The sequence below is a fragment of the Populus euphratica genome, unplaced genomic scaffold (genome assembly GCF_000495115.2).
Source record: "Populus euphratica unplaced genomic scaffold, PopEup_1.0 scaffold5.1, whole genome shotgun sequence".
Lineage (NCBI taxonomy): Eukaryota > Viridiplantae > Streptophyta > Magnoliopsida > Malpighiales > Salicaceae > Populus > Populus euphratica.
This window is the reverse complement of record NW_011499848.1, coordinates 465357-479364: the sequence shown is the minus strand read 5'-3', so window position 1 is coordinate 479364 and position 14008 is coordinate 465357. Positions and strand designations below refer to the sequence as shown.

The window sequence follows — 14008 nt, the reverse complement described above, 5'->3', positions numbered from 1 at the left end:
CTACTTATTTATTCAAAACATTACAGGTAAACCCAATATGTTCGAGGCTCAGCACATTATAAAGCTAAATCAGGGTTGGGTCTAGTTAGCGTCAACACAACACACATGGAGCTTGACACACTATTAAGCCTATTTATGGTTGTGTTTGGCTAGAGCAAGACCTAACATGCTTGGGCTTGACATATTGTCAAGCCTAATTATGGATGGGTCGGGTACTGGCAAGACCTAATAAGCTTTTAGATCTAGCTTTGGCTAAAGTCAGCGTGTACCTCTATAAGGGATTGTTTGTATCAGTGCATGCCAGCATAATGCATTCAAGAATTTAGAAAAATTATATTCATATTTTTTTTCTTGATTTGATATTTTTTGGTAAAAATACATTGATAAAATCCTGGTTCATTAACTTTGTTTCTAGTAAATATTAATATAAATGTTATTTTATAGGTTACTATATAACAAAAGCATTTAAGCATATCTAAATTAAAAAAAATAAAAAATAAAAGGTGTGGTCAAAACATTATATATATGTGCACAACTCACCCTTACATATTTTAATACAGATCCATTGTTCAAATTTTTTTTAATTAGGCCCTCAAATGTTTTTTACGCGATTGCATTTTTTTAGGTTAAATTCAAGGAAATTTGAATCAAATTTATTAACTAAGAACAAAATTTAAAGATAGGGACCAAAGCATGAAAGGCTATACAAATGGATGATGGTTTCAAAGTTCACAAAAAAGTTTAATTTAGTCCTCAAACTTTACAAATTATACATATTTGTTCTCTCAATTTTTTTTTCAATTCAATTTTGGTTTAAAATATTTTTTTTGTTAATATAGAATCCCTTGTTTAAGAGATGAGAGAAAGGTCGCTAGATTTCAATAGTAAAGAGAAAGAAATATTTTTGATATTGATTCAAACCACCACAATTATCAATCTTTATGTCAAATGATTTCATTTGACGACAAGAATTCAACTTGGGTGTTTTTTTTTTTACCTTGAAAGTTTTTATAAACATATTTTAGCTCAAAAAGATTTTTAGTTTTGGGTTTGTTTTGTATTTAGGATGATATTTTGTGTTTTTTTATGCCATAAATGTATTTACCAAGGTTACTAAAATGTTTTAGGTTAAAAAGTTAAAAATAAATTTTTAAGTTAAAAACATTTAGTCTATATTTCATAGGCACTATATCTAGGCTAAATCAGGTGATATGTTGTCTGTCTTATTTTATATAATTAAAATTTATTTTTAAAAATATTTATTTTGGGATAGTGTTTCTAATAAGTACAACTTCATAACCAATAAAAATAAATGATGAAAATGTTATACATGATTTCTTCTGAGTATAAATAGATATAGGATTTATTGGGCAATTATATATGTGTGTGTGGTGTAAAGGGAAAAATTGAAACCAGATTGCCCTCAAAGGACTAAATCTTATAATTAAAATCCGAAATCCCATTTTTTATACAAAGTTTGTATATGTACCGGAAGATAACATCCATTATATATATATATATATATTAGCAGCCCAAGCCTGTTCGACGCTGACCCACTTGTCTTAGGTGTTGGCAGATCAAACATGTCGACCCATTCTTCTACCCAACCATCTTATCAAATTTTCAATATTAAAAAATAATATATATAAAATCTGATTTGGATAGTGGACTTTAAAGTTTATTTTTTAAAAACATATTACAATTTTATTTGATTAAAAAAATAATACTTTGATAATTAAATTTTGATCAGATTAACTAAATTAACTTAATTTTTTTACTATAAATTCTTCTAGATTCTGTGTTGATAAGATTTTAAATTAACTCATGGAATTGTATTAATACAAGTATTATAACCATGTTAAAAACTATGTTGTACCTCAAAAATAACATGTAAAAGAAAGTTATTTGTTATTTTCTATAACTTTAACATATTTAATTTAGTTGAAGTACATAGTAATTGAGTTATTTTCTTTTTAATTTTAAATAAATATATATATATATATATATATAAACTTTTATTCAATCTCAAAATAAAAAATTATCTCTATTATTTTCATAATTTCCTAAAAAATATTGTTTTTTATTTTAGAAACAACAAATTTGATATCTTTTCAAATATTATTTATAATTTTAAACTCAACATATTAAAAACATTCAAAAACACTTAGAAAAATCATTGAATGGATATCTTTTCTATATAAAGTCGCTTCAAGTGCCTTTTCAAATACAATTCAAATTCGTTGCCAAGATTAGTTATCAAATTTTGATTTGTCCTTCATTAAAAAAACAAAGTAAAATTTAATAATTTAAAAAAAAATAAAAATAGCCAGCACAACATCATATAGATAAGCCATAACATCATCTTTTATTTTATATTTTTTTGAGTTTAATCTCCTTTGATTAGATGATAAAAAACATCTTTGTGATTCTTTTTTCATTGATTTTACTTTCCAAAAGTAATTAAAAAAATTTAAATATTCTTTATTTTTTATTTCAAATTAATACATTTTTATCTATTTTTATAAATTAATTAAAGATATAACTCCTCTCTTTTCAACAACCCCTCTTGCCCGCTCTCATAAACCTTCTCTCTCCCTCAAAAACCCACCGTTTTTCGGTTGATCATTTTGTGGATGATTTCCGCTTGAAATATCAAAAAACAGAAGCAATCAACTTGCTTTTTGTTGGAAATAAATCAAGGCATGTTGAATGCGGTGTTTGCAGTGACATCGTCCTTTCAAAATACAAATTATTTTTATAAATTATTTGTTTTATATTTTTTATGGTTTTAAAATGCTGATATTAAAAATAAAAACTGTTATTTTAATATATTTATAAATAAAAAATATTTCAAAAAATAATTACAAACACAATGTTAAATCTACCCAAGTAGTTCTAAATAGAAAAGAAAAAAAAAACTAATTGACCCAAAGACCTTTTGTAGCAGTGATCTTGAGACAAAATCATAATTTTAAAATCAAACTAATAGATTAATTTGAGATAAGGTCCACATTACAATTCAAAAAAATTGACTTAAAAAAATTTAAAAGCAATAATTTTATTTTTTTAAAAAAATTATAAATTAATAATCCAGTTTTACTACACGTGAAGTCTGTCACTAGTCAACAAGAATTTTTGACTGAATCAACCATTTTCTTTTTCTATTTTTTTCATTACAAACTGATCCATGCTCTGAATCAGCCATGGCACAGCTTTAAAACAATGGACGTAATAGATGTGAATGAGTGCGATGCTAAGATCACTAATTCAATTTTAATATTTATTTTTGTACATGGCCTTTGGGATGCATTAATAGCTTTGGAACATGCAAGAGGGGGCATTTATTTTGGTGTTTAATTATGTTTATTTTTCACTCAACAATCAAGCTATATCTTTAATTAGTTTCAATGTTGTTTAAGATTAAGTTTTTTTATATATAAAAAAACAATTTTAAGAATACATTATTAATATTATTATTACGATATATTTAGAAAATTAAAATCGTATTAACTATTAACATCTCTTAGCCATTTACTTTTTCTTTGATAACATTGATTGATTTACATATAATTCATCAAATAAATGGACAGGCAAAATAAACAAATAATTAATTAATTAATGAAAAAATATGAAGTGAAAAACTTAATTGCTTATGAAATAAACATATATATCTTAAACATCTCCCTTCACCTTCCACTTGAGAAATTACAAAATATATATATAAAATTGTGGAAAGATATTAGAAGCTAGTTTGGCTATATGGCTTAGCTGTGTTTTTGTTAATTTTTTTTAATTCACATTAGATTTTTATGATGTTTTTAAATTATTTTTATATATATTAAAAATAAGTTTTTTAAAAAATATTATTTTAATATATTTTCTAATAAAAATTATTTTAAAAAATAATAATAATTATAATATTAAACACCACCTAACCACATACAGTGGCAGCCATAGACTTTGCATGTGATAGCTTTGACCTTCATCATTAACCCACTGGACATTAAGATGTTGGATTGTTGTCATACTATGAATTTTCTACAAATATAAAATGAAAGATGCAAGGAAGGACTCTCAGGGCTCCATTGACCCGGTCGTCTTGGAAATAGTCATATTCGTAATGTGTTCTTGGTTGGTGGTCTGTCTTAATTATATACATCTACAAGCAAAGAGGTTGAAGAATTTAGTGAGAGAGAGAACTGTTGTTAGGGAGAAACATGCCTGTTCGTCACTGTAGCCATGGATGCAGCATTCGACTGCTATGACAAAACAGGGAGAATAACAGACTATTTCTCTCGGCCTTTCTCACACAGTGCATAGCATGAATAAAAACTAGAAAAAATAAATAGAGAAAAAAAAAGAAGCACCTTCTAGGTCTCGTTTGAATATCTTTTAGAACTCGATAGTTATAGCCAGCTAAGCTCTGATAAAACTAAACTTTTTAACTTGAACTTGATCCATCCGTTGGGTTGGATCTAAAATTATGACTGTTTTAATCAAATCTCATCCAAGTTTTGCCTTATTCTTCAGACATGTTTACCGGGCTATTTTTTATAGAAAAAGATAACTAGTTTTTCTCTAGGACATGTCCTGTTTCTCGATTCTTTTTGGAGGGAGGGATAGAAATTGGCTTGAAAACTGTTTTGGAGACAGAGACCCAAAAAAGAAAGAGATGTTGTCTCCGTCTCTACTACCAAGTGGGTTATGGTTTCAGTTGTCTTCATTCATTCTTATTGTTTCCATCCCTATAACATCTTGGAATACTAACTATTTGATGATTGATGTTGATGGGTTAGGAGTATTCCTCCATGGAATAGTCCACTCAAGCATGTAAGCGAAGCAAGAAAAAGGCTTTCCATTTTTTCTCCTATTGCAATTGGCTATTTGATTAAGACATTGCTGTCTGCAACTAAACGATGGACTTCAATATATATATATATAAGTCATTTTTTATGATCAGTTACAGTTGTGAAAAGAATATAAAAAAAAAACAGAGAATACGTTGAAAAATTGTTGCATTCTTGGTGTTTAAGTCTCCATCGATCGACCGAATCTGTTCTCCATTTGTTATGTTTATTATTATTATTTTTTCTAGAATTTACATTCTTGGTGTGATGGATTTAATTAGTAGTTTCCCATAGCATATAATTTCCAGGAAAGAAGTTCACACAAATTAGAGGGAGATGGTTTGTTTAAGTCACACAAGTTGGGTAGTGCATAAAAAAATGATCCTGCAGATGATCATGTGGGTGTCTTGGCTGATGATGTTGCTATTGTTGTGGCCGGTGGAGGCAGCAAGGCCAGATGTAAAACCTGACTGCCAAGACAAGTGTGGGAATGTTAGTGTTCCTTACCCCTTTGGGATTGGCGAACGAAGCTGTGCCATGAATAAGCACTTCTTTCTAAACTGCAGTTCTAACGATGAAGGTCATCCTGAACTGTGGTTTGGAAGAAACATGCCTGTTCACAATATATCACAGCTGGAGGGCACAGTAACTCTAGGCATTGATGCAGCATTCAAATGCTATAACAAAGCAGGGATGCAGACAGAATCTTTCCGACAGTCTATGACCCTTGGATCAGGCCCCTTCATGTTCTCACACCTCCGAAATATATTCACAGCTATTGGTTGCGATACCTTTGCCCAGGTGACCAACTATGAGTTGACATATGGAGCCGCCTGTCTCTCCTTGTGCACAGAATATGTTAACATGTCCGATGGAAATCCTTGCTCAGGTTCTGGATGCTGCCAGAGCTCAATCCCTAAGGGCCTCAAATCACTTGATATTTCATTATTTAGTTTTTACAACTACACGAACGTTTCGGACTTCAATCTCTGTGGATTTGCTTTTTTAGTGGACAAGAACTCCTTGAAGATTTCAGATTGGCCGCTCTCTCGCAAGCCAAAATATGGAAAAGATGCATATAGAACAGATATTGTTATTGAATGGGCAGTTAAAAATGAGACGTGCGAACAGGCTAAAGCTAATGCAAGTGCATATGCTTGTGGCGCTAATGCAAATTGCACCTACCCTGAGAGTGGTCAAGGATATCGTTGCTTATGCAATGAAGGGTTCGAAGGAAATCCCTATCTCCAAGAAGGATGCCAAGGTAAACTGGTTATTGATTTTTGGTATGTTTTCCAATATTAGTACTTTTTATATATGCTTTTTCAGGTTATGTTCTTTCCCTGTTTGTCTCTCGTCATATGTAATAATAATAAAAAAATCCTGTGGCCTAGCCAGAAATTTGAGCTTGCTTAAAATTTCCATCTCATGATTAATGTTTTTTATAAACATTTCAACTTAAGCACTACCTGAGTTTTATGCTAGACCAATTGGCTAATATACATGAAAATCTTTCATTGCCTAATCATATCCATTTAATTGGCATGATTTATTTTTTATATAATTTATTTTTCTAATTTATAATTAATCAGATTTTACTCACTACTTTTTTAACATTTAGATGTCGATGAGTGCAAGGATCCAGAAAGATATCCATGTCATGGTAGATGCAAGAACACCATTGGGAATTACAAGTGTCGATGTCCACTTGGTATGTATGGTGATGGTAAAAAAGGTTGTCAAGGACTTGGTATCATCACATTAATTGCAGGTACGTAAGTGACCTGGGAATTAATCTTGTTATAATGAGTTTCTCCGTTATGAAGAGCATCGTAGCCATTACTGGCCGAGTCTATAATTCCCGAACTTCAGCTTTATAGGCAATTAACAATAAGAACAGGCATTTATATCTATGCATGTATGGTTCTTCTTCTTTTGATGATTTTCAATAAGTATATGATTAAAAAGACTAGCATATATAATGAATATTCAAGAATCTCATAATCTCAACTTGCATTGCTTGACTTTAACTGGATCGGAAAAGGGACTTAAGTCTTGGTGTGCAAAAAAACTTAATCTGAGAACAGTAAAAAAAATCCGATTTAGATGCTGTTATGATGATACTAATGGCCATATATCACTCGGAAAAAGGCTAGAAAAGAAATCTCTTGATTTGTGTTTAAAGTAACATTTTTCTTTGACATTGGTATGCAGCTATTGGAGCAGCCATTTTGCTTGTGATCATTTGTGTTCTACTGTACATGATGTGCAAAAAAAGGAAAAAGGATAGAAACTTCAGGGAGAACGGGGGAATGGTTTTAAAGCACCAACGAGTAAGGATTTTCAGCGAGGCGGAGCTGGAAAAGGCGACAAAAAATTATGATGATGATCAGAAACTTGGAGAAGGTGGTTTTGGTTCTGTTTACAGAGGAGTTCCAGCAGATGATGTCCAAGTTGCAGTCAAGAAGTTTAAAGGGGTAGACAAGGCTCAGATGAATGAGGAATTTCAAAAGGAAATGGGCGTTGTCTCACAGGTCAATCACAAGAACGTGGTGAAGCTCTTGGGCCTGTGTTTGGAGACCAAAGTGCCATTGTTAGTTTATGAGTTCATTTCAAATGGAACTCTTTCCAAGCACATACATGACAAAACGTCGCAGTTACTAGCTTCCTGGAGCAATCGTCTGAGGATAGCATCAGAGATTGCCCTTGCGCTTAATTACCTGCATTCTCTTGCAGACCCTCCGATTATTCATGGAGATGTCAAGTCCGTGAACATACTTTTAGACAACAACTACACAGCAAAGGTTGCAGATTTTGGAGCTTCAGTGCTGATTTCTTCAGACCAAACCATTATAGCCACAAAAATACAAGGGACTTTAGGCTACCTGGATCCAGAGTATCTCATGACGGGTATTTTAACCGCAAGGAGCGATGTCTTCAGCTTTGGGGTAGTTCTTGTGGAGCTTCTCACGGGAGAAAAGCCAAACTCCAGTTCCAGTTCTGGAGAGAAACGGAACCTGATTCAACACTTTATCTCAGCACTGGAAACAGATAATCTTTTCAGAATTTTGGATTTCCAGGCAGCTGATGAAGGCGAAATGGATGAGATAGAAGCTGTAGCTGAGCTTGCAAAAGGATGTCTGAATAGCATGGGATTAAACCGGCCAACCATGAAGGAAGTGTCAGATGAGCTTGCTAAGCTGAAAGATCTTCATCAGAAATCATGGGCTCAGCAAAATAGCGACGAGACGGAATACTTGTTAGGCGAATCATCACAATCTTTCGGCAAGATTGCACGTCGTCCAATGACACAGTCTCAGACTGTGATACCACTTGAGATTGAGAACTTCTCTGATAGTATTTAAAACTGGAACGATCGTCTTGTCAGCATGGTCGCTTTATGAATCAGTCTCAACTCTCAATAATGTCAAGTAAATTTTCATCTCTGTTTGTACAGGCAAGAAGGCACGCTCTTGCTTCCTTGAATACGTCGTAGCTTTATGGACGCTTTACTAGCTTCCTAATTACCTCTCTTTGAGCCATAAATTATTCAAATAAATGTGCGGGTTTGCAAAATAAATAAATAAATAAATAAAGAGAGTGATTATTATTTCGTAGTTTTGTTATTTTAAAAATAAGTTAATAAATAAATAAGATTCGAAAAATAAAACGGGAGAGAAGTGCTTCTCAGAAATTGGGCCAAGACATGTCTGGCCTGTGCAATGGCTCGTGCCTATGAGTCCACATTGGCGGGCCAAGACTGCTTGACGACTAACCCGCCCGTGTCCGGTGTAGGCAGATCAAACACGTCGACCTATCCATCTCATCCAATTATCAGTGTCCAAAAAAATATCTTCTACTCCGAAAATAACTTATAAAAATCATTGAGTGTTTCGTCCATTTAGGTCCGTCCAATCACATAATTACATTTATTTATACGATTTTAATAAATAAATAATATAAAAAAATTATATTAATGTTAACATATTTAATTTATATAAACAGAACACCAAGTAATACATGTTCCTCAAGTAGTTTTCTTTTTTACTTTCTAATAAATTAACTTTTTTTTTTAAATCAAACCTTGCATTATTTTGACCCAAAACACAAAATCATACCTAATATATTCTTAATTTTCTACATCAAAATCATTTATTATAAATTCTCGTACAAAATAACCTCATGGCCTAACAAAACAAAAGTCTATTATTGAACCATCTAGGTGGTGGTCAAGTGGCAAGAACTTGGGATCAAAATGTTTGTTCCCTCTGTGGTCTCAGGTTCGTGTACTTGGTTGCTCATATGATGACCACTGTTAACATATTTAATTTATATAAACAGAACACCAAGTAATACATGTTCCTCAAGTAGTTTTCTTTTTTACTTTCTAATAAATTAACTTTTTTTTTTAAATCAAACCTTGCATTATTTTGACCCAAAACACAAAATCATACCTAATATATTCTTAATTTTCTACATCAAAATCATTTATTATAAATTCTCGTACAAAATAACCCCATGGCCTAACAAAACAAAAGTCTACCATTGAGCTGGATTAAATTAAAAGTTCACAAAACAAAAGTATTATCATCAATTATTAAAACATGGTTAAATAAAATTTGATTTAATTGAAATTTGATTTAAACTGGTTTTAAATTAAATTAATTAAAAATTATTTCAATTAAATTTGACTGAATCGATTAATCAACTTTTAATACAATTAAAACATGATTTTATATTTTTTTAAATTAAATTTTTTATTTTAAATTATTATTTAAATTAGTTTGATATACTGGTTGAAAATAATTTTTTTAAAAAAATTATTTAATATATTTTTAAATAAAAAAACTCTTTAAAAATATAACACATATCAAAATAGTACATAGAATTCAACCCGATAAATCATAATCGGGGTTTAATAACTTTATGCATTATTGCGAGGCGCCTTGATTAGTTACCCAAATTTGACTCGTCATTAGGGAAAAAAAGAAAGAAAGAAGAAGAAGTAAAAATCAGTAGTTTGAAACAGGATAAGAACAGCGAGGACAACATCGTTAACTATAAAATCATCCTTAATTTTTTAAGAAAAAAAGATCTGGGTTTAATCTCATTTTATTTTCTTTTTATTGGATATTAGAAAAACTTATCTCCAACAATTTTAGCTTCTTCTACCTCTCGCTGGGAAAAAAGGAAAGGGAGGAGCAAAACCATGTCCACTCTTCTCTTTCCACAAGCCCCTCTTACCCTCTCCCAAAAACCCTTCCTTCTCTCCCTCAGAAACCCATCTTTTTTGCCTCACACAAGAAAATGGAAAGGGCCCAGAAGACTAATTTTAGCCAAATCCAACGGTAACGATTCAGCAGACACAACAGACAGGATAATCTCCGCCGTCTGTTACTTCTACCCATTCTTTGACGGAATCCAGTACGGAAAATACGTCATAAACCAGTTTTCTCCAATTCAAGCTCTCATCCAGCCTCTGTTCCCAGCTATTAAAGTCTTTAAGAGCTTTCCCTTAAATGGGTTTTTGGTGTTTTTGACTCTTTACTTTGTCGTTGTGAGAAACTCCAATTTTAGCAGATATGTGAGGTTCAATACCATGCAAGCTATAGTGCTCGATGTGTTGTTGATATTTCCTGATTTGTTAGAGAGGAGTTTTAATCCAAAAGATGGGTTGGGATTGGATTTGTTGATGAGTTTGGACAGTACTGTGTTTTTGTACCTTTTGGTTTGTTTGATTTATGGGTCTACTTCTTGTTTGTTTGGTCAGATTCCTAGGTTGCCCATTGTTGCTGAGGCTGCTGATAGGCAGGTTCTTTAGATTTCCCATTGTTGGGTTTTGATTATTGTCACTTTTTTTCTTGTACTTTGTAATGTGCTTGTATTTTGCCTTTTGAATTAATAAATTTGCCAAAAGAAGGGAGAAACTTTGATCTTGCAACGCCTGTTGTTAATGTTTTTGTGCATATTGTGTTGAATGCTGTTATGGACCGAATTCAATTTCATTTCGTTTAATAGTTGAATTTTTTTTTTTGAGGATTATACATATGTATGGAAGGATTAGAAATAATCAACTTTACCTCTTATAGTGTGTTTATCTTGTTGCGTTCGGTTACTTCTATTTGTTTAATTGTACAGTCTGCTATCATAAGATGGTTGAATTTCTTTGTTTTATAAATAGCTAGCTAGTGAAAGAAGATGTTTAACAAATTTTGCTGTATATTGTGAAGTTTTCATCAACCGAGTCTGCTCTGAATCTGTCATGTTTCAACGTTTTGAGTATTTCTAAAAGAAATCAAGTTGCACAAATTGTGAGAGGTGGTTTAGAGCTTTTCTCTTTTTATATATTTATATGTATTTATTCATTTTTTCTTTAGCTTACAGTAGGTTAATTGACATTGGACGTGAATGAAAAACTGATTCTCTAGATGTGGGTGGCTTGGCTAATGATGCTGCTATTATTGTGGCTAATGACAACAGCAACTTCAAGCCAAGAAGTGAAACCTGGTTGCCAAGGAAAATGTGTGAATGTTAGTGTTCCATATCCCTCTGTGTTCGAGAAACCTGACTGATCCATGAAGGAGCATTTCTTTCTAGATTGCAGTTCAAATGATGGTGATGCTGAACTTTGGTTTGGACGTAACATGCCTGCTTGCGATGTATATGTGTAGGAGGGCACAGTAACTGTAGGCATTGATATGGCATATGACTGCTATGACAAATCGGGGATGCCTTTTTTTTACAGTCTATCGCACTTGGATCGGGCCCTTTCATGTTCTCAAACTTCAGAAACATGTTGACAGCTATTGGTTGTGATACTGAGGTCATGGAGACAGAAGCTGAGGTGACAGTTGGTTGCTGCCTGTCTCTTATTTGCACTGAAAATGTGAACACGTCAGATAAGAATCCTTGGTCATTCTGGATATGCTGTCGGACCTCAATTCCCAGTTGCCTAGAGCTTCTTGATATTTAAGTTTCAAGCATATACAACTACACAAATATTTCAGGCTTAAATCGCTGTGGAGTGACCTTTTTAACAGATAAACGCTCCTTTGATCTTTCAGATTGCCTGGCAGCTCACTCTCATAGCAGATGGAAAACATACATCAGTTGTTGGGATTGAAATTGAATGTGTGGTTAAGAATGAGAGGCGCGAACAGGCTAAAGCTAGTACTAGTGCATATACTTGTGGCAGTAATACAGGCTGCACTCATTCAAACAACGTTCAAAGATATCTTGCTTGTACAGTGAAGGTTTCAAAGGACACCACTATCTTCAACAAGGATGCCAAGATAAACTGGTTAATGCTTTTTGGAATTTCCGCAGTTAATATTTCTGCAGGTGATATTCACAAGAACAGGTCTTTTCTATTGTCCGGTCATGTGGAATATTTCCTTTTCAGATTTGATGTTCACATAAATCATTTTCAGGTTTCAGGTTTACATAGATTTCTTATGTTATATAGATATCGATGAGTACAAAGACCCAGAGAGATATCAATGCCAACACCATCGTAAATTACAAACGTTACTGTCAATTTAGCAAGTATGGTGATGGTAAAACAGGTTGTCAAGTATTCGGTATAATCAGTGTCATATCAGGTAGTTGCCCTCTGCATTTTCTTATGAGGCAGCAGTGACCATTGCTTGCTATGTCTCATTTCCAACCACCCAGGAAAGAAGCCAAATTTCTCAAGCAGTGACCATTGCTTGCTATGTCTTTCCAAGCACACAGGAAAGAAGCCAAACGCCAATGCCAAGTCAGGAGAAAAACAGTACATTTGGTTGGTTGAATGAGTTGTAGCTGTGTGGCTTGTGATTCTGTCAACTATTGTCTTTAGGATCCGGAAGCTTCAAATTTTACTTTTATCATATATTATTCAAATAAAACTATGGGTTTGTAATATTAGGTTTATTAATCAACAAGCTTGTTTATTCAGTGGTATATTTTTTTTTATTTATGTGGGTATTTGGATCAGTTTGTATGTGCCACGACTAATCTCATGGCTTACTGAACACCCTACAAATCCAGTGGGTATATAAGACATCGCGAGGATGATAGACGTGCACATAAAAACTTGAATCCAGAAGTAGTGAAAGAAGACAAGCCCTTCTCACCATCAAGCCAAGACTCTAGTGCAGCGATACACTTTCTTGCATGATTGAGATGGGATTTGAAAGTGTATTTTTATGAAGAAATATTTTAAAAAATATTTTTAAAAAAAATTATTTTTAATATTAGTATATTAATCCAAAAATATTGAGAAAAATAATTAAAAAAATATTTTTTTTATTAAAAAAAGTAAATTGCTGAACCCAAACGAGTATTAAGATGGGTCTCCATCTTGAGCCTCATCTTTGTGAATTAATAGCTTGTAAAAAAAATTAAATAATTTATTGAACACATCTATTAAAAACAAAAGTCCAAAAGCTTAATTTCCTAATTGAACAAAAAAAAAAAACTACTTTGAACATTTTATTTATTTATTTTGGGACACATACATGACCTAGAAGTGGGCGGATAATGGGACACAGTTGAACTATATGGGTTCATCTGTTGAGGGAGCTGCGTTCTCATGTGAACTGAGTGATGATTTGCCTGACACATTCTCTGTCTCAATGCTATTTTGCCGACCCAGAGCGTAGCCCAGAAAACCATACTTACCTCAAGTCTGGAGTTAAAGATTGGTTAGGTGTTTTAGATTTTTTTTTTAAAATAATATAATATTATTTAATAACTTTTTGAAAAAAAAATCTAAAAAAAAATATTGTTTTGGATAGAAGTTAAAACAATTTGAAAATTTGAAATTATCAAATTAACGTTTATTTAGTTTTAATTAAATTTAAAGAATTTTATTCTTGATGTAGATTAGAAATAAACTTGAAGTAATTTTAAAGAATAATTCAACTAGTTAGATTTTGAATTTATTCTTTAATAATTATGGATTTAAGTTTATGGGTTTTTAGGATTGCTAAAAAAATTTATAATTATTAATTTTAAAATATACAAGATTAGTTGAAATATATACAATTAATTATTAAAAGAAGAAGAAGAAGAAAGAATTAGTCTCGATGTAGGCTTCGATTTGAGACAACGAGTTACTAGATAAACAAAATGCACGCCCGAATGGGCTCGAGACATGGCTGCCTGCGCATGCGGTC

The 14008-nt window shown here is 32.2% G+C and overlaps 3 protein-coding genes across 7 annotated transcripts in view; all 3 read left to right on the top strand.

The window, feature by feature from the left end:
• Window positions 1–8422, top strand: part of LOC105112116 (wall-associated receptor kinase 2-like) — a 16079-nt gene extending 7657 nt beyond the window's left edge. Inside the window, exons 1-4 of one of the 5 annotated variants that reach the window (XM_011007726.1) lie at window positions 4211–4293; window positions 5571–6111; window positions 6469–6618; window positions 7062–8422. In XM_011007726.1, coding sequence (XP_011006028.1) covers window positions 4240–4293; window positions 5571–6111; window positions 6469–6618; window positions 7062–8212 — 1896 coding nt within the window. In that variant the 5' untranslated portion in view covers window positions 4211–4239 and the 3' untranslated portion in view covers window positions 8213–8422. Of the gene's footprint in view, window positions 1–4210; window positions 4294–4984; window positions 6112–6468; window positions 6619–7061 lie in introns of those variants that run through there. The other 4 variants (XM_011007735.1, XM_011007712.1, XM_011007719.1 and 1 more) reach the window with 4 other exon arrangements.
• A 1535-nt stretch (window positions 8423–9957) lies between these two features.
• On the top strand, window positions 9958–10788 carry LOC105112148 (protein TIC 20-v, chloroplastic-like). The gene has a single exon (XM_011007746.1). The coding sequence runs from the start codon at window positions 10057–10059 to the stop codon at window positions 10666–10668; it is 612 nt and encodes a 203-aa protein (XP_011006048.1). The 5' UTR covers window positions 9958–10056; the 3' UTR covers window positions 10669–10788.
• Window positions 10789–11422: 634 nt separating this feature from the next.
• The window catches only part of LOC105119003 (wall-associated receptor kinase 2-like), a 7712-nt gene continuing 5126 nt past the window's right edge, over window positions 11423–14008 (top strand). Inside the window, exons 1-3 of the mRNA XM_011017096.1 lie at window positions 11423–11506; window positions 11593–11733; window positions 11912–12207. Of these exons, the coding sequence (XP_011015398.1) occupies window positions 11423–11506; window positions 11593–11733; window positions 11912–12207 (521 nt within the window). The remainder of the gene's footprint in view (window positions 11507–11592; window positions 11734–11911; window positions 12208–14008) is intronic.